The 26796-nt window shown below is 43.7% G+C and overlaps 1 protein-coding gene across 2 annotated transcripts in view; it reads left to right on the top strand.

Annotated features, from left to right (window-relative positions):
• The window catches only part of GRM7 (glutamate metabotropic receptor 7), a 730291-nt gene that overhangs the window by 338910 nt on the left and 364585 nt on the right, over positions 1-26796 (top strand). For both annotated transcript variants that reach the window (XM_068253109.1, XM_068253110.1), the window contains exons 3-4: positions 4465-4603; positions 9408-9562. In XM_068253109.1, the coding sequence (XP_068109210.1) occupies positions 4465-4603; positions 9408-9562 (294 nt within the window). The remainder of the gene's footprint in view (positions 1-4464; positions 4604-9407; positions 9563-26796) is intronic.

Below are 26796 nucleotides of genomic sequence, written 5' to 3'. Positions count from 1 at the left end.
GTTAACTTTAGAGATCTCATCTTAACTTAAAGACAGAAGAGTTAACTTTAGGTTTGCCTGGGGTAAATGTTTCCTGAGTACTACATTCCTCATCACCATGGTGATAACTCTCGAAACGTTATTAGACAGGAGATAAGTTTAGTGAATGTAGGCCAATTATACTATAAAACCCCCCACCCCTTTTCCAACTAACCCCAAAGTGAGCTCAATATGCATTAAAAAAAAAAAAAAAAACAAGCAAAAAAAAAAAAAACACTGGGATACCCAAAGGGTGCAGTGATGGCACCCATTCCAGAGCTTCTGTCCTAGGCTCTGTCAGCTCTTGGAGGTAGATTGCCATGTCTTTGCAGGATCCTGGCCTCCCACAATAACTTCTGGAAAGGAACATGGTGCCCACGACACTCATCTCCTTCATTCAGATCATGCAATAACATGCTGCAGACTTTGGGCTTGATTCACTAACCGGTGCCAAGTGTGAGCACTGCAGTGCTAAGTGGATTTTCGCATGCTAAGCGGCTGTGCGCGCAAAATGGTGCACGCAAAGTTTTGCATGCACAAACCATTGACTTTGCGCGCAAAGCTTAGCGCTGCGTGGTGCGCCCAAAACAGCGTATTGGGTGCGCCCGAAACGTCGCATTAGTGCAACGTTTAGGGCGCACCGGGTGCAATGTTTCCAGCACAGTGGGTGCGACATTTCACGCACAGCGGTAAGCTTTGGGCGCGATCTGTTGAAGCTTTGTGTGTGCTAAGTACTTAGCATCCTAGTTAGCACGCCCAAAGCCTTAAGACATGCTAACTGAGTTAGTGAACCAGGCCCTTTGAGTCAGGATTGCTGCAATTTTGGTACTTCAGGCAAAATGTGCATTACGCAAACTGTGCATGTCTCTATAGACCTGCATGGTCCTTGTGGCAGGGATGCAGCGGGGAAGTGCTACGTGGAGCAATGCCGCGTGCAAGTGTGCAAGGGGCATTAGAGGCAGAGGATCAGCAGGACAGCCAGGCAATGCACTATGTTTTAAAGAAAATGTATATGTCAGCCTTCATATGTTTCTCACCCCGGGTTCCATTTAACCTTGAATTTTAGGTGAGTATAGATAGTGTTTGAGGGTATAGTAATAGACAGGGTGAAGAGGATACGAAATTGCAAGTGCGGGCTTGAATCTCTCTTTAAGTGTCACTGCTAATCAGAGTTGTTTTGGATCTACCCTGACTGGATGAAAGTTAGTGACTATAGATTGCTATACCTCACTCCTGCACTATGAAAATGAGCGTGATAATGTTGTATCATCTAATTAACACCAGGGAACGGTTGAGTTTCAAATGGAAGCAAAAAATCTAATATGGTTTGAAAGTAACACATTAGGCTGATCAATTCAATAGACACAAGTTATTCTAATTAAACACAGATCGTCTCTTCTAAACCTCCCTCGTTGCCATCCAACCCGACGAAAAAACCTTCGTCAAGAGGATCTTTTCTGCCAAATCAGTGGGAAAAAATAATTCGTCTCTATTTCACTTAATTAATAATCCAATTAGGCCGGACGTAGGAAGCAACTAAGCAGATCCGGCGAGTGAATTAATGTAGCAGCGAATGATTAGATTGGGAATGTAGCGAGCGGTATCAGGGCCCGCAGAGAGGAGGCGATGGAACGTTCCGAGATGGGATGACTGGCGAGCGTAAAGAAAAACGCCAGACGCTGCAGCGCTGATGTAGGAAAGGGCCGGTCTGGCCATCCAGAGAGCAGATGTGGATGAAGGCTGGGCTGGGACAGTAATAAAATCACTGGGACAGACTTCATAAACCTAAAGGGTGTTGGAGACTCCTTCTCAAAAAAGGACGGATTAATATTTTAACAGCCACATTCCAGTCCAACATAATAAAACTATTTTCTGCTGTAATGCAGTCATTAATTGTATTCCATGCATGCATTTTTATACAGATAGTGTGCATACTTGAGTCTGTCTCCTGTCATCCTCTGCATAGCAGCTCTTCTTCAACTTGAAGCGTACTTGAAGATGGATTTTACGTTTTTATATGTGGTTATTGCAATAGTGAATTCCTTACCATGTGTTGTTAAAGCGAATCCGGTCTGCTTCTAATGTAATAGATATAGGAGGGTCATCCATAAATTAACTGCCGTTCGCTTTTATTTGCCACACAAAGTATTCTTTCTGTGTGATTCAACTTGCACCGGTCAGGTTAACCTCTTTTTTCCCTATACCACTTGTCACATGTCTACAGAAGGCCAGTAACTGTTCAGCAGCGTCAGGGGCATTGCTAGCCCCAAAGATCAGTGGCACGTGCCCCGGATCTATTCTGGGGTGACCCAGATGTCCCCCACGCAGAGTCAGCTGTGGTGCCTCAATGACAGGCACGCTGGGAGCTGTGGTGCATTATTCTATGTGGGCTTACTGGGTGCTGTGGTGCCTTTATGGGGGCATGCAGGAAGCTGTGGTTCTTCTATGGAGGCATGTCGGAAGTTGTGATGGTTCAATGGGAGGCCCGTGGGAGAGCATGGGAAGGGGTCCACTAAAAGGTCAGGGAACGCTATGGGGGGACTGTCAGACAACAGGATCCAGCACTGGCCCCCAAAAACCACAGCCAACAAGGATGTCAGCTGTGGTTCAAGTACAGAAGCATCTAGAATATTTACCATCCACGGCTTTCCGGTTGGGCTAAGGTGGAAATAGCCGAGCCCGATCAGGTCCACTCTACTGCGCGGGAGCAAGGCTTGGCTATTTCCACCTGAGCCCGATCAGAAAGCTGCTACTGCGCCTGCATTGGTAGGTACTTTCCCGGCATTCGGGGGCTTCCAGCACTGGATTGCCGAAGTTTAGGACGGGAAAGCCTAATTAGGATCCAGAGGCTTCCAACTCCCAAGGTAAGTGTACCGGGGGAAGTACTTTCTTGCTTGCTGGTACTTTAAAAGGCTTTTTATTGATATATGATGTGAAAATATCACCTAGATGAAAACTCAGAAGAAAAAGTATAACGGATTGGGCCCAGTGTGTCGCAACTAAAATGTTTCCTAAATTGATTAATTGAAAATGGCTATTACTTTCCAGAAGACCCTCGTAATAATCTGATCATCTCAGTCCACCACTGAATGCAACAAAACCTGTGATTTTTCACGCTTTATAGAGGAATTGCCATTATGTGTAGTAGCCAGAAAACGCACTGCTCGTAAGATGTCCTGATGTACTGTCTTGTAATCGCTGGAAGAGAGCCACGGTAAGTCTTTTAAGGTTAAAGGCTCCTAAAACAATGCAAGACAGCAAACTGCACGTCATAAACGCTCAAGTATCAACTTTAATTAAATTGCATTAAATTCTCCGCAGTCCCTCCGGGAGTTTAATGCGTTCTCATAAAAGTTTATACTTGACGTGAAGCGCGAGGAATCGAGGAATCCCTGTCTTTACTTGGGAAGACGCTGAAATCTATGTGTGAGTTATACTAGGGGTACTGCTTGCCAGATCTAGCATTAAAGGCATAAATCTGTGCAAGCTTCCTTGTCTTACAGAAATGAACGCCAGTCCTAAAAAGCATCGGTAAACAAATGTGTGATAAAACTTATTTCCTCTGTTTATTTCTTTATAATATGAACTCCGGATCTGCCTCTTTTTGGTTATTTAAAGCTCCCTTCTGCAGTTGTGTCGATTTGGCAGTCGATCAATCATCCGATTCAATTATTTTAATCGAATCGGATGAAAATCAGTGCCACCAAGTGCATGACTGGGCCGAAATTGGTCGCATAAACGATCGGACATACTGCAAGATGTAGGACTGACTTGGTCGTTTAGGTGCGCGGCGGTAATGGGGAGCGATATTGGAAAGAGCAATAAATGCAATGAAACCCCTGATGCTGTCCCCCCTAATGTACAATGTCCCCCCCCCCCCGGTGCCTAGTGCACTATACATTGCCTGTCTGTGTCTGCAGCTGGCTTTGGGCACTGTCCTCCGGCCATATACGCGCCCCATGTGATTGCCAGAGTAATGTGGGCCCATGTGTGACATCACACGCACGCCCATGTGTACGCTGACAACCATGTGGGGTGCGTGTATGGACAAAGGACGCAGCCCGGAGCCAGAGGAGGATAAGCGGCAGCTACAGAGAGGCAATGTAAAGTGCACTGGGGGGGGGGGGGGGGGGGTAAGGGCACATTACACTTTGGGGGGGAGGGGGCAGCGTTGGGCTGGCGAGGCGGCGTCACAAGGCTGATTCCGGCTGAATTTCAGCTTGAACTTGATTGGGAATTGGCCTGCTGTGTATTGGCAGCTGACAGATCTCGCTCTAATCAGATTCAATTACAGAGAGATTTCTCTCTTGGTTCAATCTGCCCATCATCGCTAGATGTATGACTACCTTAAGCTGTTCGGCTGTAGAAAGGAAAGACTAGGAATGTGTAAAGTACGTCAACAAGCACTGGCGATCACTGACTTTTCCTCTCTTGCTCTCTCTACAGGTGGACTCTGCATTGCTCAGTCATTGAAAATTCCCAGTGACCGCAAGGCTGGCGACTACGACAAGCTGGTTCGGCAACTGCTGGAGACGCCGCAGGCTCGAGCAGTGGTGGTCTTTGCTGTTGATGACAACGACATCAGGTAAAGGACAAGTAGTGACAACCGCACGTCTACACAATCTTTCCACAGGGCTGAAGCTGCAACAGCAGTTGGGCAGTGGCCTAGTGTCTGAGCCATGAGGTCCAGTGTGAATTTTACTCTTCCCCACGCCACAAGCACTCTATACACAATGATCACACGACATACAGCACTACAACCTGCTTTCCACAGCACAGATAGAGAATGTCACAATGACTATAAGAGGGGGAAGCCCAGGCTGATAGAGTGCACTAGGTGGGAACTCGATTCCAGGTGTCCTGGTACAGTTTTAGACGCTGCATCCCCTATTGCTACTCTGCTGCCATCAGGTTATCTATGACAGAATTTACATAGGGCTTGATGAATACTGTGAGTAAAGCTGCGCTCGCATGCATAGTGACAGTTATCTGTAGGGATCGGGGTGAAAGTGCAGGGTTCAGTGCTGTACAGACGCATATCAAGGCTACAGCCTCACAACGCATGCTGTTGCTATGGAGGAGGGACAATGACACGATGCATGGCAGAGCGGCTTCCAGGGAGAGGGGATAGGCGCTCCGGATGTCACACTGACACTTCAGGGAGCCTGTAAACACATTTTTCAGCACAGAGTTCCTTGACTGGCAGCCTCCACCAAGAACCCTCTAGCTTGTTGACTTAAAGCAAACATGAAGCGAAAAAATAAACTTATGAGGGAATGTATTGTATGTGTAGTACAGCTAAGAAATAGAAAATTAGTAGCAAAGAAAGGAGTCTCATATTGTTTTCCAGTACAGGAAGAGTTAAAAAAAACTTCAGTTGTTATCTATGTAAAATAGCTTCTCTGAGCTACAGTATTCAACCCACTGGGTGGAATACAGTCCTGTTTTCTGAAGCACTTAAACAGTTAAGAAACAGTGAGAGACAGCTTGAGATAAGGTGTTACTACAGGAAAGTTCAAAGGGTCGTTATTTCTGCTTTGTTTTATAGCTTAAAAGACAGAATGAGGTTCTAAAACGGCAACTGTGACAGTATGATGCAATGCTATAAAAAATGATATAACTGAAAATAAAATAATGAGACTCATTTCTTTGCTGCTAATGTTCTAAACCCGTATCCATACTACATATAATTATATCATACGTTTTTTGAGGGTTTTTATTTTCGCTTCTTTAATGCTATTTGCAAAACAGGCGTTACAGTATGTAGTTTAGCATAACCCCCATAAAGATTACTGAATATAACTCCATGTTTCTTATTATGTATCTTATGTCATTTATATGCCATTATCAAAATGATTGCGTTGAGCTTATTTACTGTGGTTTTGTTATTTTGTAACTCTTCACTTTCCCCTAACCTGCTGGCTATGCCATGTACATGGGCCTCAGACTGAAACGTTGGTTAGGGTTATCCTTATTTACTATGGATACATGTGGCAGCTTACACACAAGCTTATTTGGTATCAATAATAATAATAACAGCATGGAACAGGAGATTAATTCCAGTGAAAACGTTTTATCAGTAATGATTGTTGGGTCATTTTTTTTACAATAATAACACAAAATGCATCGTAAATGGAAAAACACGCCAAGGTGAGCTCTCCTCTCAATCAGCTCAGCCCGGCATGGTGGGAAGGAAGGCCATTAGCGATCTAAAGACAGAAGCAATTAGCAGCTATTTTGTTAGCTGTCTATGCCGACTCTCTTTGGTCTTCAGTACCTTTCATCTGTTGCATCTCATCCCTGCGTATTGACTTGCCTGTGTCTGGTGTCAAGAATGAATTACAAAGAGAGAAATTGCATGGTTGACATCTCGTGTTGTGTAACAAGATCACTTTGTACCACAATGTCACCAGTGAACGCTGGTGACTTTGTCACATGAATCTGATTATCTTACACTCCTTACAGTCTCTAGTGCTCAGCTCTCTACGTTACTTCTATAGAAATAAAGAGGAAAAAGTACCATTCCAATTTACTCCTCAATTGTTCCTATAATTGGGCTGAAATACTAATCTTACTGTATCATAATACAAACATGGAACTACTTAATAGAGAACTCCATAAAATGTCAGCCATAAAATCAAATTCTATTTACCCGCTGCTCTGTGTTTATTATGCAGTCTACAACCTGACCCTGCATTGCTGTAATAAATCTTATCTCAGTCAGCATGGCTCTATTTGGTAGATTGCCAAGGTGAGGGAAGCTTATTATCTCTCCTCCCACATTCCTGCTCCTCACTGATTGCCTGAGGCAGTTCAGTGTGATGCTGCTGAAATTCGATCTGTGATGTACTCATGTGTGTTTACAAAGCAAGCTAGTCATGACAGTGCAGTTTCCAGGAGAGAAAAAAAGTACGGGTGGAAATTGCATCAGGATTGGCTTCAGTCAAAGACAGTAAAGATGGAAAATGCCTGAAACTGGTTTCATTTTATTTACTATATAAAATGCACTGAAATCAACATGTGGACAGCCCACTACATTTGTTATTTAAGTAGAATAAGTATGTATCTACTTATATAATATGTGTTGTTTTTTTCATGGGATAATATGTCTGTCATGGCTGCTTTAAAGGACCTCTACCGTAAACATTTATAAATTTAAAATACATGTGTACACATACTTTTAACTACTTTGGCCTCCTGGACGTACTAGCTACGCCCAGGAGGCCATGTGCGCGTCCGCGCGCTCCCTCGGCCGATCGCGCACGTGCATGCGCGTGCTCCCGCCCGCGGTTCGTTAGCCTGGCATACAGTGAATCGGGCTATGGTGCCCGATCACGGATTCCTCTCCCCTGCTGAAAAAGCGACAGCTTCTCTCGGAAGCTTCGCTTTTTCTGGCTGTAACGTACCCCATGCGTCGCTCTAAGCGTGTGTTACACTTAGAGTGACGTCATGTAAACAAACTCATGGCCGCCATCTTGTGGCCAAAAAGTAAAACTACAACTAAAAGTGAAAAAAAATAAAACTCAAGACACATTTACATTCTAAAACTATGGTTTACATCCCACCCTCCCAAAAATACCCAAATAAAATGTTTAATACAAAAAAAACAGGGTTGCTCGTAAACTACGCCAGCGCGAATCTACGCTTCGTAGTACACAACTACGCATCGTAGTTCGTAGGCGAAGTTTAAGAACTACACGTACGCATTTCCGCGTAGTCGTAGTCCCGCTATGCGTAGTTGACGTATGTATTGAGAAGTCAACTACGCGTGCGGTAACTACATTTATATGGGTCATTGCGCATGCGCAGAAATTTTATTGGCCTTTGTACGCATACAATTCCGCATTGGATGTTGGAATGTATGCTTATATTAGTTTGTGTATGCGCATAGTTAGCAGATTATTGCGGAAATTTTTCCGCATAAGGGCATAAGCGGTCGCATCAACTACGCTACGCAATACATGAAGCTAGCGTATTTTAATGCGTAGTCGTATGCTAACGTAGCGAAGTGGCTGATTTCGGAGCCGTAGATTGCGAAGCGTATTTGCGTAAAAATACGCGTAGTTCCAGCGTAGCGAAGTTGGCTGACTACGACCATCCCTGAAAAAAAAACAAAAAACATTACAATTAAAAAAAAAAACATGTAAATATTTACCTAAGGGTCTAAACTTTTTAAATATCAATGTAAAGATGAAATATTTCTATTTTTTTTTTTTAAACTTGTAACTAATGATAGATGCAAAACGGAAAAAATGCACCTTTATTTCCAAATAAAATATTGTCGCCACACATTGTGATAGGAACATAAATTTAATGGTGTAATAACCGGGACATATGGGTAAATACAATACGTGAGTTTTAATTATGGAGGCATGTATTATTTTAAAACTATAATGGCTGAAAACTGAGAAATAATGAATTTTTTCCGTTTTTTTCTTATTCTTCCTGTTAAAATGCATTTACAGTAAAGTGGCTCTTAGCAAAATGTACCCCCCAAAGAAAGCCTAATTGGTGGCGGAAAAAACAAGATATACGGTAGATCAGTTCATTGTGATAAGTAGTGATAAAGTTATAGGCTAATGAATGGGAGGTGAAAATTGCTCAGATGCATAAAGTGAAAACGACTAAAGGCTGAAGTGGTTAAGATTTACATTTCTCCAAGAGTCTCCAATTTGTTGCAGTTGTTTACAGTAGACAGTACAATTCTGATAACTCTGACAGGTTTTGAAATAGTCTATCTCCTCATGGGGGATTCTCAGTATCTCCATTACTCTTTACAAAAGCAATCCCTGGAAAAAAATCTGTTCAGAGATGTTGGCCAACCTTCCTATTCAATTGCACACTATTTTGGCGGTTGGACAGAACAATTGCCGTTCATTAAATGTTTTTGAGAATAAAGAAAACCTTTTGAATCCACCATGAGGATATGGATTAGTTAAAAATGTCCTGTCAGATTTGTACTGCTTATTGTAACTGACAGTAACACAAGAAAAATACAATGTATAGTGCACTGACTGGGCTCCTCCTATTCACTGTTACCTTTTTCAGGTCATTTTCCACTCATTGGGGTGTATTCACTAAACTGTATGTAATTAAAGAATTGTATGTAATTATTACATGCTGCTCTACTCATTGTAAGTAAGACTTCTGCATCCTGTCATTGATGCTAGATATGAATTTGTATCATTCTGGATTAGGTAAAACTTGAGAGTTGTAACGGAGGATATAAAAGAACATCAGTAGCATGGCCATGTATTTGGCTGGAAAGTGTATCTTGCCGAAAAATTGTGGCCAACTTTTTAGTCTGAGCTCTGAGGTCTTCTTTGAAATGTTCATTGGTGACTTATGAGGCAGTCAAGACTGTTACTCGGCTTGTTCATCTTCCCCAGACAGGTTTTGGCTGCAGTGAAGAGAGCCGAAAGAGTGGGACACTTCATCTGGGTGGGATCAGACAGCTGGGGGACCAAACTCGGACCGATAAGTCACTTGACAGATGTGGCAGAAGGCGCTATCACCATCCTGCCCAAGAGAGCCACCATTGAAGGTAAGAGCTTTGCCATGACGGTGTGCTGTACAATAATAATCGGTGTTCCACTATGGACTGCAAAACACAGGTCAGGCTGCCATATCTGTCCCTCCATTCCTGAGATGTCCTGATTTTAATGTGTGTCCCGTTTCTTGCTAATTCAGTAGGGAATGGAGCCTGTCTTTTTACTCAAAGTACATTGAAAGTATGTGTCATCCCTCTGTCATTTTTGAAGGTGTCGTGTTTAACCGCTGGCTTCATGCGAGCTTGAGTTGAGGCCCCTTTAAATTTTGCTTTGCATATCTCTGAAATGATGTCCCTGTGATGTCTTGCATCTTTCCTGCATTGTAAACCTTGACTAATGCTACACTACTCATGTGCTCCTCCCCTTTCCATAGACAGAGAGAGGGTAATAGGTAGGGTATAGCAAAGCAGGTGGTTTGGGCGCCCCTCTCCAGCACCCAAGGTGGTAAGTTGAGCACTCGATAGTAGCCGGTCTGCTATTACTAGCTGATTGGCTATGGTTCCACTGCAACCAGCACTAGCCAATCGTAAGTAGCATCCAAATGGCTAGTTAGTGTTAGGTATCAGGAGGGGAGGTTAATATTAGGCATTAGGAGGGGCATTAGTGTTAGGCACAAGGAGGGAGGGTTAGTGTTGGGTACTAGGCGAGAGATTAGTGTGAGAAGAGGGCGCCGGGTAAGTCAATCAGTAATATTATATTACTAGTAGTTTCATTACCGGCATCTCCTGATCCCAACTCATCAGGCAGTGCATAAATACATACTCCTTTAATAGGTCAGAAATGCCCTTCCTGAAAGCATGAGCGTTACAATAGCCCCTGCGGTTCCTGCCATTGCAGGGGGCCCTTCTTCTCCCATCCGCATGCAGAGTGCGCAGGGAGTGTTACATTTACCTGCTTCCAGCACTTCAGATCTCCGTTCAGCACTCTCTGTCTCCATTCACCAAGCTCCCAATCACATGATCGCATCGGCCATGTGATAGGGAGCCGGTGAATGGATTCGAAGTGGGTGTACTGTGATGCACGGAGGAGACTTGCAGCAGGTAATATTACACTTGCTACCTGCTTCCAGTGCTGCGGGTCTCCTCCGTGTATCACAGTACACCCGCTCCGAACCCATTCACCTGCTCCCTATCACATGATTGATGCAAGTCATGTGATTAGGAGTTTGGCATATGGCAGCCGAGAGTGCTGATGCTATGATGCATGGAGATCTGTGGGGTTGGAAGCAGGTAAATGTAACACTCCCGGCTTTACTCTGCATGGTGGGAGGGGAGTGGCAGGAATGTTTGTTGACTGGACCCTTGGGCAGGGCCGGTGCTTCTATAGAGGTAAAGGGGGCAATTGTCCCAGGGCCCCAGACCCTGTGGGGGCCCCAAGGTGCCCCTCCTGCTATGGTAACCCTCTTGAAATTGGCTGGAAGGGAGGGTCGACAGGGCCCCCAAGTAACTTAGGCCCTAGGCCCCATTGTTGCTAGAACCGGCCCTGCCCTAGCGGGGGAGAGGGGAGGCTATGGACCTAGGGAGACGCATGCAATTTGTTTTGCACAGAGATCCCTTATATGGTAGTTGTGGCCCTCTGCCTGAGTGTATTCTGCCTTAGGCCTTTGCCTACAAAATCCAGGACTGAAAAGGCGTGGATACTTCATCTTCCTAATGGAGATGTGCCATAAATGACAAGCAAAGTAAAGTTATGCTCACTTCAGTCACTCAATCATGTGCAGTCGCATGAAGAGAAAAAAAAATAGGAGCTTCTCAAGATCCATGATTGGCTGTTTGAAGTGAATACTGCTCTTCTACTTCAGTAAATCACTTCCCCGGTGTTCATGACGTCCATAGCGTGAGATGCAAGAGGGACAGACAGTTCTCAAATAATGCAGAAGCGCCAAGGTGTGATTATGGAGAAGGACATCAAACGCTTTAGTCAAAAGAAGACTTCGGTGCTTCTCTTCTTTTGTTTCTATGGAGACTTGATCAGCTTCAGAGCAATAAAAAAGAATTCAAAGTTCATTTCATTACGCATGCAGCTCCAAGAGGGCAATCCATCTGAGTTTGCCGGGTGCCATAAAGCACGCAAATCTCAGCGCACCACCACCACGGCCGTCCCAAGTTCACCAAAGATGACCCTAAACTTCTGGACTGCCGAATGCATTTCCTTTCATTTAAATATCTATGATTCAGTGTGGAGCTTGAACTTTCCTCCCGTCGTTTTCATAATTAATTCCAACTGTCTAATTTGTGGGTGTTTCTCGTTGGAGAGAAATATCAAAGACCAAAGGGGGAGGTCTGGGTCACACTAACGGAATGTTGCCAGGAGGGAACGCTTTTCATTGCACGACTCAAGGACACGGACTAATCTATTCCGAGTTCACGGAGAGAAAAGAGCTTAATCAGGCAGATTTTCGCTCTTACATCTCCGCTGCATGGATGTTTCATCTCCCAAATATCAAATTTCTTCAAAAACCCAGAGAGGGCGGCGGGTAATATAGAGGAAAATGGATCCTCTTTAATAATAGTCATTTCGGCTTAGAAAGGAAATGGTTTTATTTTTTTCCACAGACAGATACAATAGCTAAATGTTCAACAATTTTTGACTTTTGTAAGTACAGAAGCAGTTTGTGTCCTACACCACAGGATCAGGCTTGGTCCTTTGGGTGATACTGCGGGAAACCAACTCCGTGTACAGATGTTTTGCTACCTATGAGGAGGAACAACTTACGATGGATAATTTTTGGAGGAGGAATAAGGTGGTGAGCGATGTACTCGACTGCCATTATCACTTAAAGATCCTATGTGCTGTATTTTTCAGCAACCTTGGGGGCACCTGATTCTTGGGTTAGAAGGCCCCAAACGGCAAGTTAGTGAGTTATGTCTACTGTGTGCATGTAGCTTAAAATGATTCTGAGGGGAACCTCGGGTCAAAAATCAAATACCTACCTAAGAAGAGAGGCTTCCCACACCGCGTACGTTAAAAAGGGGCGCTGGGAAAAAAGGGCGCCGGGTTTTAAACGATAAACATGTATAACGTTTAAAAATATAATGTACTATATTTCGTTTAAAAATAATGTTTTATAAAGTTATAAATCATTAAATAATGTGCATGAAATTGGCAATTGTGAAAACGTTAATCTTCCGTTTAAAAAGTGAAACGTATAATAACGTTTAAAAAAAAAAGTAAGTAACCCTCCCTGTACCTACCCCTAACCCCTAGACCCCCGTGTTGGTGCCTAAACCTAAGACCCCCCTGGTGGTGCCTAAACCTAAGACTCCCCTGATGGTGCCTAAACCTAAGACTCCCCTGGTGGTGCCTAAACCTAAGACTCCCCTGGTGGTGCCTAAACCTAAGACCCCCCTGTTGATGCCTAAACCTAAGACCCCCCTGGTGGTGCCTAAACCTAAGACCCCCCTGTGATAAGCATTAATAACGTGTGAAAAAAATATTGTGCTGTTTTTCGTTTAAAAATAATGTTTTAAAAAAGATTGTACTGTTTTTCGTTTAAAAATAATGTTTAAAAAATTATAAATCATAAAATAATGTGTAATCATGAGAAGCAGTTATAAAACAGTAAAAGTCTCCGGGCGCCGCTTATAAAACGTTATTTTTCTCCGGCGCCCTTTTTTCCTGTCGGGCGCCCATTAAACGATATTTATTATGGGAGTGAATGGCGGCGCCCGATTTGTCCACTTGCCTCAGGCGCCCGAATTTACTGTTCCCTCCCACACCACCTATCAGAGCATCAACGCTGCCTGAGACCCTCCTGCACAGGCGTGCCCTTGCTGCGCCACGTGAGCACGGCTGCCCCTGTGCAGTAACTTAGAGCCGTCCATGCGTGCACAGTTTGGCCACGCTCATGTTTGAAGAGGAGCATTTGCATTTGTGAGCTTGAAATTTAACACACTCTTGTTGGATATCTTTGGGGGGGTTCCCACTTGGCAACGGTGAACTGGAGGACGGCGTAGGAAGCCTATACAGGATCCAGAGGGTTCTTCTTCTCTTCTTAGGTAAGTATTTTATTTTTGACCTGAGGTTTGCCTGGGTACACCTTAAGTCCTTACTTCTTAGAGACTATCTTGAATGGTCTTTTTATGTTCTGCACTTACATTAAAACTTCATACATACATAAGATGAAACTCAGCTGGGGTGGCCCATAATAATGACCGCCTCTGTCAAGAGCATGTGTACAGTGTCCCTGACGCCTCGACCAGTGGTCAGCCTGCTGGAGCGACTCAGTTTAGTGGTGGCAGAGAGCATTTTTCTCCCCAACCCTATGCCTGCTGTGTGATGCACCATATGTACCACTCCATCAGCCTCCTTACCCCGTTGCTTCCTCCTGCATATCTCCCAACTTTTTGAGTTAAAGCTGGCCACTACCGATCCAATTTCTAGCGAAAAATCGTTCGAGCGATCAAAAATTCTGATCGGATTGGTTGTAAATAATCTCCATTGGTGGACACAATTGATTATGAACGAGTGAAAAAAATGTCGCCCGAATGAATTTTCATCGAACGAAAATTTGGATTTTCTTGGTGGTCGTGATAGATAGGAAGCAAAGATTGGTAAGTTGATGGTGTGGTGAACGATTTTTCGTCCGATCAGAATTTCTGATCGCTCGAACGATTTTTCGCTAGAAATTGGACAGTTAGTGGCCACCTTAAGAAAGATGGACACTTTAAGACACGCCCAAGCCACACCTCTAGGCACGCAGTCAAAAATGTAGTTTTATCATTCACACTACACTGATTCTATCTACCATCATCATAATAACAGTTGAAAGTAAGAAATATATTAATTTAAAGGATGAAATCCCCTTTTCTCATGAGAAAGCTTCACCTTTTCTCAAATACATCATCTGCGGTGTCTGTATGGCTAATATTGTGGTGAAACCCCTCCCACCAATTACGTTCAGGCTGATTGTGGATCAAACAATATGAACAAATTACATGGCGAATATCAATCATTTCTTGATCTCTCGTTCTCTCTATTTTTAAAGGGACCTGAACGCTTGCACAGGACAGAAAACAGAAAAATGCACCCTGTATGTATTTAGAGAGTTTAGCCTGTCTAATCCCCCCATCTGTGACTAATCACCACCATAATTTGATCTGTGTAAGCTCAAGAATTTGCTCTGCCATGGCAGAACAGCTACATTTTAAACACAGGATTTCTGCTTCCATGAAAGCAGGAAGTAGACACACTGCAGATTTACTGCAGGATTTGTATCAGCTGTAACAAATAAATGTTTTTCTTTAAAGGTTATTGTGCTGTTTCTTATCTTTTAGAGCAGAGAGGAAGTTCTAAATTCAGGTCCACTTTAACTTCTCACTTTGCAATGTATTATTTTCCTATATTCGCTAAAGTTCCTCTATAACCAATTGCCTGAGCTAAATACATATAAAATGATAGCCTGGATGATTCATTTATTGGAGTAATCATACCACCCATTGGGGCAGTTCTGTTCTTCACCTTTTATTTCTGTTTCCTGTTTTCAATCTTTTTAAAAACCTAGTTGTTTACTAGTTGTTATGGCAACTTAATGAATCAGCTCTTAAAGATAAAGAGATGTATAAGATGACACATAGGTGCAGTTAAAGTGGTTTTCAAACCTCTTTACTAACATAGTTCAGTCAATTACTGATGACGAGATGGGGAGAATGTTCCTTTTCCTTCCTTGTTTAGTCTAGTTACGGCCAGAGGAAGACTGTTTAAATGCCTGTTGACTTTGTCTGCAGTAAACACTCTTAGGGTCAACACACACCATACAATCTTGGTTGTTCAATCTTACCACTTTCATGTAATATAAGAGCTTATCCAATCAATCATTCAAGGTATTTTCAATCTTTTGGCCCTTATACTACATAGATTTGGTAAATCTGTACAACCAAGATTGTATGGTGTGTGTTGAGCTTAAGAAAGAAAGAAAGAAAGAAAGAAAGAAAGAAAGAAAGAAAGAAAGAAAGAAAGAAAGAAAGAAAGAAAGAAAGAAAGAAAGAAAGAAAGAAAGAAAGAAGAAACCTTATTCCCGGCAGCATTACCTATCTTAAGATCAGTCAAAGTAACATTTTTACTTTATCTGACAGTCACCAAAAGAGGGAAGGCTCAGAAGCACTGAGCTCAGGCAGCTGGAAGGATCCGTTGGGATCCTTCCAGCCTGACTGACGCTCAGAAGTAAAAAAAAAAGAAAAATATAATTAAAGAGACACTGAAGCGAAAAAAAAAATATGATATAATGATTTGTATGTGTAGTACAGCTAAGAAATAAAGCATTAGGAGCAGAAACATAAGTCTAATATTTGTTTCCAATACAGGAAGAGTTAAGAAACTCCAGTTGTTATCTATGCAAATTGCCATTGAGCTCCACATCTTTCAAAGTCGAAGAGAGCTCTGTGTTCTGAAGGCTGTTATCTTAACTGTATTGTGTTTTCTTTTGCAGAGAACAGTTCAGGAGAGGTCAAAAGTTTACTGCCTGTTCTGTAAAAAAATATTTAGAATGCTGAGTAGTGTGTAAACTGCAAATATTAGAGAATAATGTTATAAAAAAGCTGTATAACTGAAAATAAAAATATGAGATTTTTTTTGCTACTAATGTTCTAGTAATGATCCATACTACACAACCAATTCATTATATCATATTTTTTTTTTTTTTTTTTTGCTTCAGTGTCTCTTACAGAAAAGCAGTTACAGGGTTTAAGGCCTCGTTTCCATCTATGCGCTTCTGTCCGCTTCTGTCCGCTTTTCAGCAACATGTATCAATCTGTAACATTGATGTACTGATAAAAAGCGGACAGAAGCGGATAGAAGCGCACTAAGTGGAAACAAGGCCTAAAAAAAACTTTTGGCTTCAGAGTGCAGATGCAGATTTTTTTTTCCAAATGTGCATTTGTAAGTGTGCAGGCAGCACAAGGCAATTTTACTGGTAGTCAAACCTCCCAACTTTTTGAAATAAGAAAGAGGGACACTTAAGCCACACCCCTAACCACTCCCCCAGCATACCCCTAGTTACGTATACCATAAATATCTCATAAGAAAAATATGTTGGCAACTATAACGGAAGAATAAATACCTTCACAGCACTCACTCCAATAGTTTAAGGTTGATAACAGTACAAAGGTATTTGTTTACCTTTAAAGCCAACGCAAAACGCACCAAAAATGCACACAACATAAAATGAAACATGACATAAAAATCAGCATTTCACGTTATGTAAAAACAGGACTTTATTTGACCCAGCGGGTCGAAGAGCTCAGAGCTGAAGAGCAAAAGAGCTCAGAGAAGCTCTTTTGCACAGATAACAACTGTAGTTTTTTAAACTCTTCCTGTACTGGAAAACAACATGAGACTTTTTTCTTTGCTACTAATGTTCAATTTCTTAGCTGTACTACACATACAACTCGTTATCTCACAAGTTTATTTTTGCTTCAGGTTTGCTTTAAGAGTACCGGGAATCCGATTCTCATCAGTGCCCATTCATCATAGAGTCTCTTCCAGTGTGTAGCCACAGACCTGCCGCATTTGGACAACCAGGTTGGCCTAATTGAGCCCAGAGGCTGATGGGGAACGTTAGAACTTTTAGTTCCCCAGAGTCCAATCTGCTAACAGGGTGAAAGGAATTAGCGAGAATCCAAAAGAACTGCCATATGGTATTCTCTGCTTGCGTCAATTTCACCCAGCGCACAGCAGCCCCGCAGCCATGCAGGCAGGTATGTTAACGTGAGAAAGCTGTTACCTGACTGCAGAGGAAGCTTCCCCCACACACTAATTAGCCGTCAGTGTCTCCTCTGTTGTTTTACATGCTAATGAATCTGAAGGAAATTAGCACAGACACGTTTTAATGTCACTGTTTCATCATCTAACGCAGAGCATCTGCTGGGGAGGGGCCTGCAGTTTATTCCTTTTGATGAATCACAAAAAAAAAAAAAAACAATACTTAAAAAGTCTGTTATACACGTAAATTGCTAAAAAGCTAACTAAATTAGAAAGCAGCAGGTGGGGCGGCTCTGCAGGTCTGTAGGACCGATCGCTGGTTTGGTCTCTGGAAAAGGAAGGAAAAAAAATAACAATGCGAGATTCGCGCCACAGAAACTGCGGCGGTACTGGCTGCCAGGTGAATGAGGTTAATAAGAATATTAATGATACAAATTTATCTCTAGTGCTTAAAATGTCACTGGGAAGGTTTGGGTCGCCTATTTTTGAGATGTCTGTGTAATGAGAAGAAGGGAATGATAAGTGGCCGTGAGAGGTGGATATTAGCAGAGAACGGGCCTGGATGACCCTTAGGTACGCGTTTCCAAAGCAATTACTTAGTCTTGGATATGCAAAGGACGGGATGGTTTTTTGGAATATATAGAAAATAGGCCACAGTGAGCTCTTTAGGGCAATTCATCTGTTTTATTCTTTTCCCTGAAGCTTCTAGTCACAAAGTAGGAAAATGTCTTTTATTCAAAAGAAATTCTGATTCAAAGAGCAGCGTTTTGAGCTGGAGAAAGCAGTACGTTCCGGCGGACTGCTCTGCATGCGCTGGTTTTATGATGTAAAGTCATTTTGCTCTCTCTATGGCCATTTCCAATAATTATCTGTTGCATTCAGGCCTGCAGCAGTAAACAAATTAGCGATCAATGAATTGATCCAAAAGTAGAGAGGCTCAACTCAGACCAGGCTAAGCGATTTCCCATCACTGATCTGCTGGGGGGAATGATCTGATAAATAGTCATATAAAATAGACTGATACTGGCATCCTTTGGATCAGATAGCAGCTCATATGTAGGGGTATGAACAGGGCTGGATTTCTGGAAATGCCTCATAGGCCTGGGCTTTGGGCGGCTGCAGACCAAGGGGGCACCTAAACATGAAAGAGAGCTTTCTGCATAAGAAAGAGGAGGCTGAAAATGGGGCTCAATACATGAAAAGGGGAAAGTGATGCCCAAGGAAACTTTATAAAAGGAAGGGCCTACAGTACATGGATGATATACATGGAAGAGGGGCTGCTGCACATGGAAGGGGAGCGACAACATACTTGGCATAGGGGCACAAAAAGTATAAATCCGGCCTTGAGTATGAATTAAAGGGATACTGTAGGGGGTCGGGGGAAAATGAGCTGAACTTATCCGGGGCTTCTAATGGTCCCCTGCAGACATCCTGTGCCCGCGTAGCCACTCACCGATGCTCCGGCCCCGCCTCCGGTTCATTTCTGGAATTTAAGACTTCAAAGTCTGAAAACCACTGCGCCTGCGTTGCCGTGTCCTCGATCCCGCTGATGTCATCAAGAGCGCACAGTGCAGGCCCAGTATGGTCTGTGTCTGCGCAGTACACTCCTGGTGACATCAGCAGGAGCGAGGACACGGCAACGCAGGCGCAGTGGTTTTCTGACTTTAAAGTCAGAAATTCCAGAAGTGAACCGGAGGCGGGGCCGGAGCATCGTTGAGTGGCTGCGCGGGCACAGGATGTCTGCGGGGGACCATTAGAAGCCCCGGGTAAGTTCAGCTCATTTTCCCCCGACCCCCCTACAGTATCCCTTTAACTTCATGCTAGAACTAGCTGCTGTTGCACACTACGCTGCATGGGACAGAAGTAATCAAATCAGCACCACGACCAATCACAGCAGGGCGGATGGACACACACACTTATACAGCTGATGGCTTAAAAATTATTATTATAGATTTGCCCCATTAGGACAACACCCAATTAGAAAAAAAAACAAAAAACAGCTGGCCACCTGGCTTCTTCGATAAGGTAAGACGTGGCATGGGTATCATAAAAGGTGGAAGCCAGGCCCTTGGACACCTACCAGGCCCTGGGCACCTGCCTCAGTTGCCTTGTGAATGATCTGCTCTGATTTGGTACCCCCCACTGAACTAACAAGAGGCTTCCACAAGTTCACTACATGCAGGGCAGATTGCAAATATCCTCTTGGCAAAGCCTGCACATTTCTATATGATGAGATTGTTACAGACTCACGCCAGCTTGTTTTGATTTTGATTGTTTTGCAATGGCAAATCGAATTGAATAAAATCGAATCCCGATCGGACATGTCAGATTTAATCGGATCGTAAATAGAATCGCAATCGAATCTCACAAAGAATCGTATCGTGTAGATGGGGCTTTACACTAGAATTGTGGGGCGACAGGGGCCATATGTATTTGCGCAAATCCTCCTCCCCCCACCCCCCTGCTGGGCAGGAAGTATGTCACTGTTATTCCTGTCGGTTCTCGCATGCTTGCCACATTGCACCACGCTCCCATCATGCACACTTACTGCATCGCCCGGTGACACAGATCATGCGGTAATGGACTTTGCGTTGGTATTGGGGCGACTTGGATACGTCCGATGCACCACTTTGCAGCGCATGAAGTGTGGGTAACTGCTAAGGAGGTTAATCACAGGGTTCTCAAGCTTGGCTCAGTTGGTCACTGGGTGACTGGGATTAATATTCTGGGAAGTGGGTGGAGCCTACAACAGCCAATTAAAATTCACCTATTGATTTTCAAGGGGTATATTTAAAGGACCACTGTCGCGAAAATCATAAAATGTAAAGTACACGTAAACACATACAAATAAGAAGTACGTTTCTTCCAGAGTCAAATGAGCCCTAAATAACTTTTCTCCTCTGTTGCTGTCACTTACAGTAAGTAGTAGAAATCTGACAGAACTGACAAGTTTTGGACTAGCCCATTTCCTCATAGGGGATTCTCAGGGCTTTGTTTATTTTCAAAAAGCACTTATTGAATGGTAGTTGCTCTTTTCAACTGCCAAAAAGGTGTGCAGCGAGCAGGGAAGCTGTCCAGCATCATTGTGTATATCCTTTTCAGGGAATGTCTTTATAAAGAATAAAAGCCTTGCTGAGAATCCCCCATAGAGTGATCGACTAGTCCAAAACCTGTCGGTTCTGTCAGATTTCTATTGCCTACTATAAGTGACAGCAACATAGGAGAATAGTAATTTATGACTATTTTTTTCCGGAAGAAACATACTTCTTATTTTTTATACACATATTTTAAAGTTTAAAATTTTTTCGTGATAGTGGTCATTTAAATTGTTGCCATTGTTACGCTGTTAATGGCCGAGGCTTTAAACCTGGCACAAGTGGTCAATGGGTGACTGTGGTTCAAATTCACTAAAGGGGCGGAGCCACAAACAGCCAATCAGATTTGTTTCATTTCAGTGGGAACATTTAAATTATTGATGCCAAGGACCCCAAAGCTCACAAACTTGGGCATTGAGTGTCTGTGTGTCAAGGTCACAAAAAGTGGCTGGAGCCAACAACCACCAAATACATACCTGGGTAACACTGTGTCTTCAGCTAGCACTAAATAATAATGATGATGATTATGATGAAGATAGATATATCTAGCCTAGTTTTATAGCAGGGCCTTTTCCATATGATTATTAATGTTGATTAATTATGCTAAATGGATAAGGTCACAACCCATCTACATAATGCAAGCTGGAAGCAGGGAGAGGATCAGGAAGTCAGTAATTGTGAGTTAATGGCTTGACTTTTAACATGATCAGCTTGAGTAAGTAGCTGTAAATGATGTGGCTTGGCAGAGAAGTAGTACAGTGTATACCCCAGAGACCCCTGATCCATCCACACCCAACCATCACATTCTAAAGAGTATATGGGGATTTGTATGGAAATTAGCAAGATGCTGAAGCGCAAAGCAATTGGGGCTACGTTCACAATATGCGTTTTGCGTAACAATGCAAAGCCTAGTTACCGATCACAAACTCATTACCTGCACTGCCAAGTCAATAGACATGTATGTTCACATTTCTGCATTGGAACTGACTGTGTTATTGTAGCGCACTGTATGACACCAATTACGGCTGCACTAACAATTTGCCAATCAACGCGGAATCATCCGCAGTGTGAAACAGTCCTCCCCCTACTCGGCATAGGCTACTAAAGGGACTGCAGGTGCAAACATCAGGCTCATACTCCTGAAAAGGCAATTTTTTTTTACCCCAATATTTTTCTGTTTAAGGCTAGGTTCACAGTGGTGCGCTGCATAAGGCCTCGTTCACATCATTTAGCGCAGATGGCTGTGCGATTGGAACGCAACGCGTCCGATCGCACGCCATCTGCGCTCCTATGCGCTGCGCTGCAGATCCCATTCATTACAATGAATGGGATCTGCGCTGCGATTCCCAAAAATGCGTGCAGCACGCGATAGCGCAATCGCGCTGCCACGCAGCGCATATGATGGGAACGGTAGAAGGGCTGTCTATGCCCTTCTACCGTTCTTGCGTGTCGCACACTATACGCGCTGCCAAAATGCGGACGGCAGCGCGTATAGTCTGAACGAGGCCTAACTCACGCTATAATCACTGCCGTCCCCCTAGCGCCCCCCCCGCAAAAGTTTATTCGCCTCTCAGCCCAATTCCGACCAGCTCAGGTCCGTTTTGGGGGGCAGGAGGGTCGCAGCATGAGGGAAGAGCATGGCCACCTACATCGGCGGGCCACTCCCCCCCCCCCTCTAATAGGTAGCAGCAACGACAGGCAGGAACACAGGCATACCTCTATGTGTTCCACCGCGGAGGTCCTATCTCTAAGTGCCACATGCTACTTCCTGATAAACAGGAAGTAGCGCCAGATGCTTAGAGAGCGGAACCTCCAGCGGTGGAACGCATGGAGGTATGTCTGTGTTCCGGCACGCCACTGTTGCCACCTATTAATGCTGGAGAGTGCGCACGAGGTGAGGGGGGAGTGGCCCCCCTCCCAGCTGATGTAGGTAGCCATGCTCTTCCCTCATGCTGCGCCCCCTCCTGCCCCCCAAAATGTCCCTGTGGGCACCAGGGGTATCCTCCCTCCCCTTGGTGGCAGGGACTGCACCCCCTATTGTTACACCAATGGCTATAATGATTGTGAACTGTAATAGACGCTGGGCATAGACTCTAATACAAAGGTTGCATGCAGCGAGTTAGAATAAAGCGATCAGTTACAGCACAGAAGTGTGAACAGGCCCATAGGATTACTTTGAGGAACAGGCGACAATTAAGTATAAGATACACTAAGAACCATTTAAAATGGGGGGGGGGGTTAATAGTGGACTTACCTCCCCACAAAAAGACACTGTAATGTGTAATATACAAATTACATTTAATTCTTACTCCAAAAGATCTGCATTGCATTTCGCGGATCTCACTCCTGCGTCCTCAGGCAAAAACACAAGAAGGAGCAACTCTAAGAGTGTCTATATGTGGTATAGCGCCTCTGCAGAGTCTGTAGACAGAGGCGCTATACCACATATAGACACTCTTAGAGTTGCAACTTCTTGTATTTTTCAACACCACTAGGAATTACCTAGTAATTATACCCATGGATGTTCAACAGAGATACTGACAAGTGTAAAAATCCTGACAGAGGTTTTTCCCCCGGAGTAACACTTTAATGCATATTGGTATGGCTGCTGTGCTTGCGTCAGTGCTGCCTTGTGGGCTGTTGGGTATTGTTGCCTGGCAAGAGAGAAATAAAAAGATTCAGGGAACGCTTAAATGTATGTTCTTGGCAATGTAAATCATGCATTGAATCTGCTCTGACCTGCAGGAACTCGGCATTTATCTCAGTCATAATAGCTGAAAACACAGGTTTAATGGCTCTGCACTTTGATAAAGAGTGTTCTCCGTATGGCGTTATACAAGCGTTTGCATAGACGACAATCTTCTGCTTTCAGTGACCCTGGAAGCAGAAACGCCATTGGTAAATACAACACTTAACACTGTAAATAACATTTTTAATGGATAATGATTGCTTTGTGTATATTGCTGATGCAATTCTTCACAATACTGTCTGAATACCATCAAACACAGGACACAATGAAGTTAGGAAGGGAGACTCAGTAACACCCAAATTGTGTTTAAAGAACCAAAAGGTACCTTAACACCCCCCCCCCCCCTCCCTTAAAAAATAAGAAAAGAAAAGTTTATGTTTTACTTTATTTTCAGATTCCAAAGTGACTGTACTTCTGATTTCCAGACAGCAAAAATGCTCAGACTGAGGCACCACCAGGCAAAGGATCATCCACAAGGCAATCCTAGGCAGTTTCCTAGGGCCTGGGGATAGTCTAGGGGCCTGGTGGATGTTAGTTCCCACCAAATCTTACTGAAGAAAAAAAAAAGGTGATCATCAGCAGTGGGCAAAAACTGTTATCTTGCCTAGGGCCCCATTCCATCGTAATCATTTTCTGCCACCTGGGCAAATAAAAGTCCCTATTCAGTATTCATTTATTTTAATTGATTAGACATCTATAAAGTCTTATAACGCAGCTTACCGCACTGCAATGCTAAGCCTATGGGACATTCACAGTACGATGTTAGCATCACATTGTAACGTGTAGCGTTATGGTAATGCTCTGCTACAGTGCGTTACCTCTAAACGCACACCAGGTACAGGAAAGCATACTTTTCATTATTATTATTATTATTATTATTTAGTATTTATATAGCGCCGACATATTACCCAGCACTGTACAATGTATATATATATCTTGTCACTATTTGTCCCTCAACGGAGCTCACAATCTATTCCCTACCATTGCCATATGTCTATATTATGTAGTGTAAGTACTGTAGTCTAGGGCCAATTTTAGGGGGAGCCAATTAACTTATCCGTATGTTTTTTTGGGGGGGAATGTGGGAGGAAACCGGAGTGCCCGGAGGAAACCCACGCAGACACGGAGAGAACATACAAACTCTTTGCAGATAGTGCCCTGGCTGGGATTCGAACCAGGGACCCAGCGCTGCAAGACGAGAGAGCTAACCACTATGCCACCGTGCTGCCACCATTGCCTGTATGCGATGGTACCGCAGTGTTAATGTGCGTTACCCCCTTTTTTGTTTGCGTTTTTGCATTTTTTTGCATTCTGACTTTAACGTCATGTCACACAACGCAACGTCCCATTGTGAATGCGTCCTCAAAATCTCAACTAATCAATTTCAGTTATCAATTGAAAATGGATTGGGATGGTGGCAATTTTGATTGATTAGGTACAGGAAGGAGCAGCAGTGGATGGTTAGATACAGGAGTACACATTATGGCAGCACTGCTTGAGTTGGGCACTAGGTGGTGCTGCTAGTAGTAAAATATCAGTGATTAAATTATTGATATTTTACAATGCACTACCTGGCACCATTCTCACTAAAAGTGGACCTGAACTCTTGCACAGGACAGAAGGAAAACCTAGAGAAATGCACCCTGTATGTATTTAGAGAGCCTGTCTAATTCCTCCTGATCTGTGACTAATCACAAGTTGTAATTTGATCTCTCCCCTGTGTCACATGACTGCCATGGCAGATACGCTCATTTGAAAGCACAGGATGTTACTAATATGTCTGCTTCCATGAATCAGGAAGTAGAAATAGTGCAGATTTATTTTAATATTTGTATCAGCTGTAACAAAGAAATGTTTTTTGTTTAAAGGTTATTATGCTGCTGCTTATCTTTTAGAGCAGAGAGGACCTGAGTTCGGGTTCGCTTTAAAGAGGAACTCTCAGTAACAAGTATTCTGTACAGGACAGGACTAAAGATGTCGCCACCTGTGATACATTTCAGAATGTAAATCAGGGAGAGGAAAGATTTAACAAAAAAAATCTATAAATTAATATTGTAAATAATAAGCAATTTTAATGATTATGGTAATTTCACTACAGTTCCTCTTGAAACTCTCGCTTTTTAGTGCTTAAACTGGACCCCCCCAGCACCTAATGGCTAATCCTCCCCCCCCCCCCTACACACACACACACATACACACCTCTAAGTGCCTAACCTGAACCTTCTAACCTTGGCCCCCAAACGACCGCTTTTCGTAGCTGATCATCTATGATCAGCTGAAACCATTGCTTCCTATTTAGCAGCTGATCAGTAAGGATGTTTGGGGAATGCCAATTTCCGATTCCACGCAAATTCCGCCTTCTGCAAATGCCGATTTCCGCTACCGCTTTATTACAACAGTATTTTGCGGTATACCGACGGTATTCCGATTTCCGCAAATTTCTGCTTTTCGCCAGTTTTCACAGAAAATTTCTGCCTGCTGCTTACCGCACCACAAATCCTGGTTCTCTGATTGGCTTATTCATTTTGAGTCTTCTGATTGGCTTAAAATGACTGAATATCGGTATATCTGATTTGTATGGAAGTTTCCGTCTGCAACTTACCGCACCTCAAATCCTCATTCTCTGATTGGCTTATTCATTCTTAGACTTCTAATTGGATTAAAATTACTGAATATTGGTCACGCGAAATTTCCATGGAATTTTCCGCCATTTCCATAGAAATCTGGGGCTGGCACTGCTGCTCACAGCACTGCTCTCTGCATGCTGTATACATGTCTGTCATTATAAAATAAATATGTATTGGATATAACATCCGAGGAGGGTTGAGTCTTATGGGAATTGCGGTGCAACTTGGAACTTGGTGAGACTGGGAGGTGTGATGGACCTCTCACCCCATTAGGACTCCCCGTAAACATACATTGCAATCCTGAGGCTGGTGGACTATTCTTCTAGGGTCCAGAGTGGGACAATTGGATCAGCTGTTCGTTTTGGGGGGAGTGTGAGTAAGTTAGTAAAGCATGCTACAGCAGTAGCGTGCACTACTTTGAAAATTTTACTCGCGCTGCCACACTAAGCTGTGCTAGTTGAGCAGTGTAGCTTAGTGAATAAACCCCTACTGATTTGTCTGTGAGCCAGATATAGCCATCAAAAGAGCCACATATGGCTCCCGAGCCATAGGTTCCCTACCCCTGGTCTAGGCAAATTGTATGTGCTAAGGGGTACTTGAGGTAATGTTGCCTACAACAGAGTACTTGGCCAACACAGTCATTTAACCTTCCTGGCGGTAACTCCGAACGTAGTTCGGGGTAAGCCGCGCAGGAGGTTTTCTCAGGCCCTGCTGGGCCGATTTGCTTAATTTTTCAGCATACCAATCACCGCCGCCCCACACTCGATCGCCGCTATCCGTCGAGGCGTGCGCCCCCCCCCCCCCGCAGACCCCGTGCGCTGCCTGGCCAATCAGTGCCAGGCAGCGCTGAGGGCTGGATCGGGACTCCCAATGACGTCGGTGACGTCATCCCGCCCCATCGCCATGGCGACAGGGGAAGCCCTCCAGGAAATCCCGTTCTTTGAACGGGATTTCCTGATCGAAGCGGGCGGGGGGATGCCGCTGAGCAGCGGCTATCATGTAGCGAGCCCTGGGCTCGCTACATGATTTAAAAAAAAACAAAAACAAAAAAAAACTGC

This window comes from Hyperolius riggenbachi, chromosome 9 (assembly GCF_040937935.1).
Source record: "Hyperolius riggenbachi isolate aHypRig1 chromosome 9, aHypRig1.pri, whole genome shotgun sequence".
In the NCBI taxonomy this organism is placed as follows: Eukaryota; Metazoa; Chordata; class Amphibia; order Anura; family Hyperoliidae; genus Hyperolius; species Hyperolius riggenbachi.
Note: the sequence above shows the minus strand (reverse complement) of the source record. Positions and strands in the feature narration are given on the sequence as shown.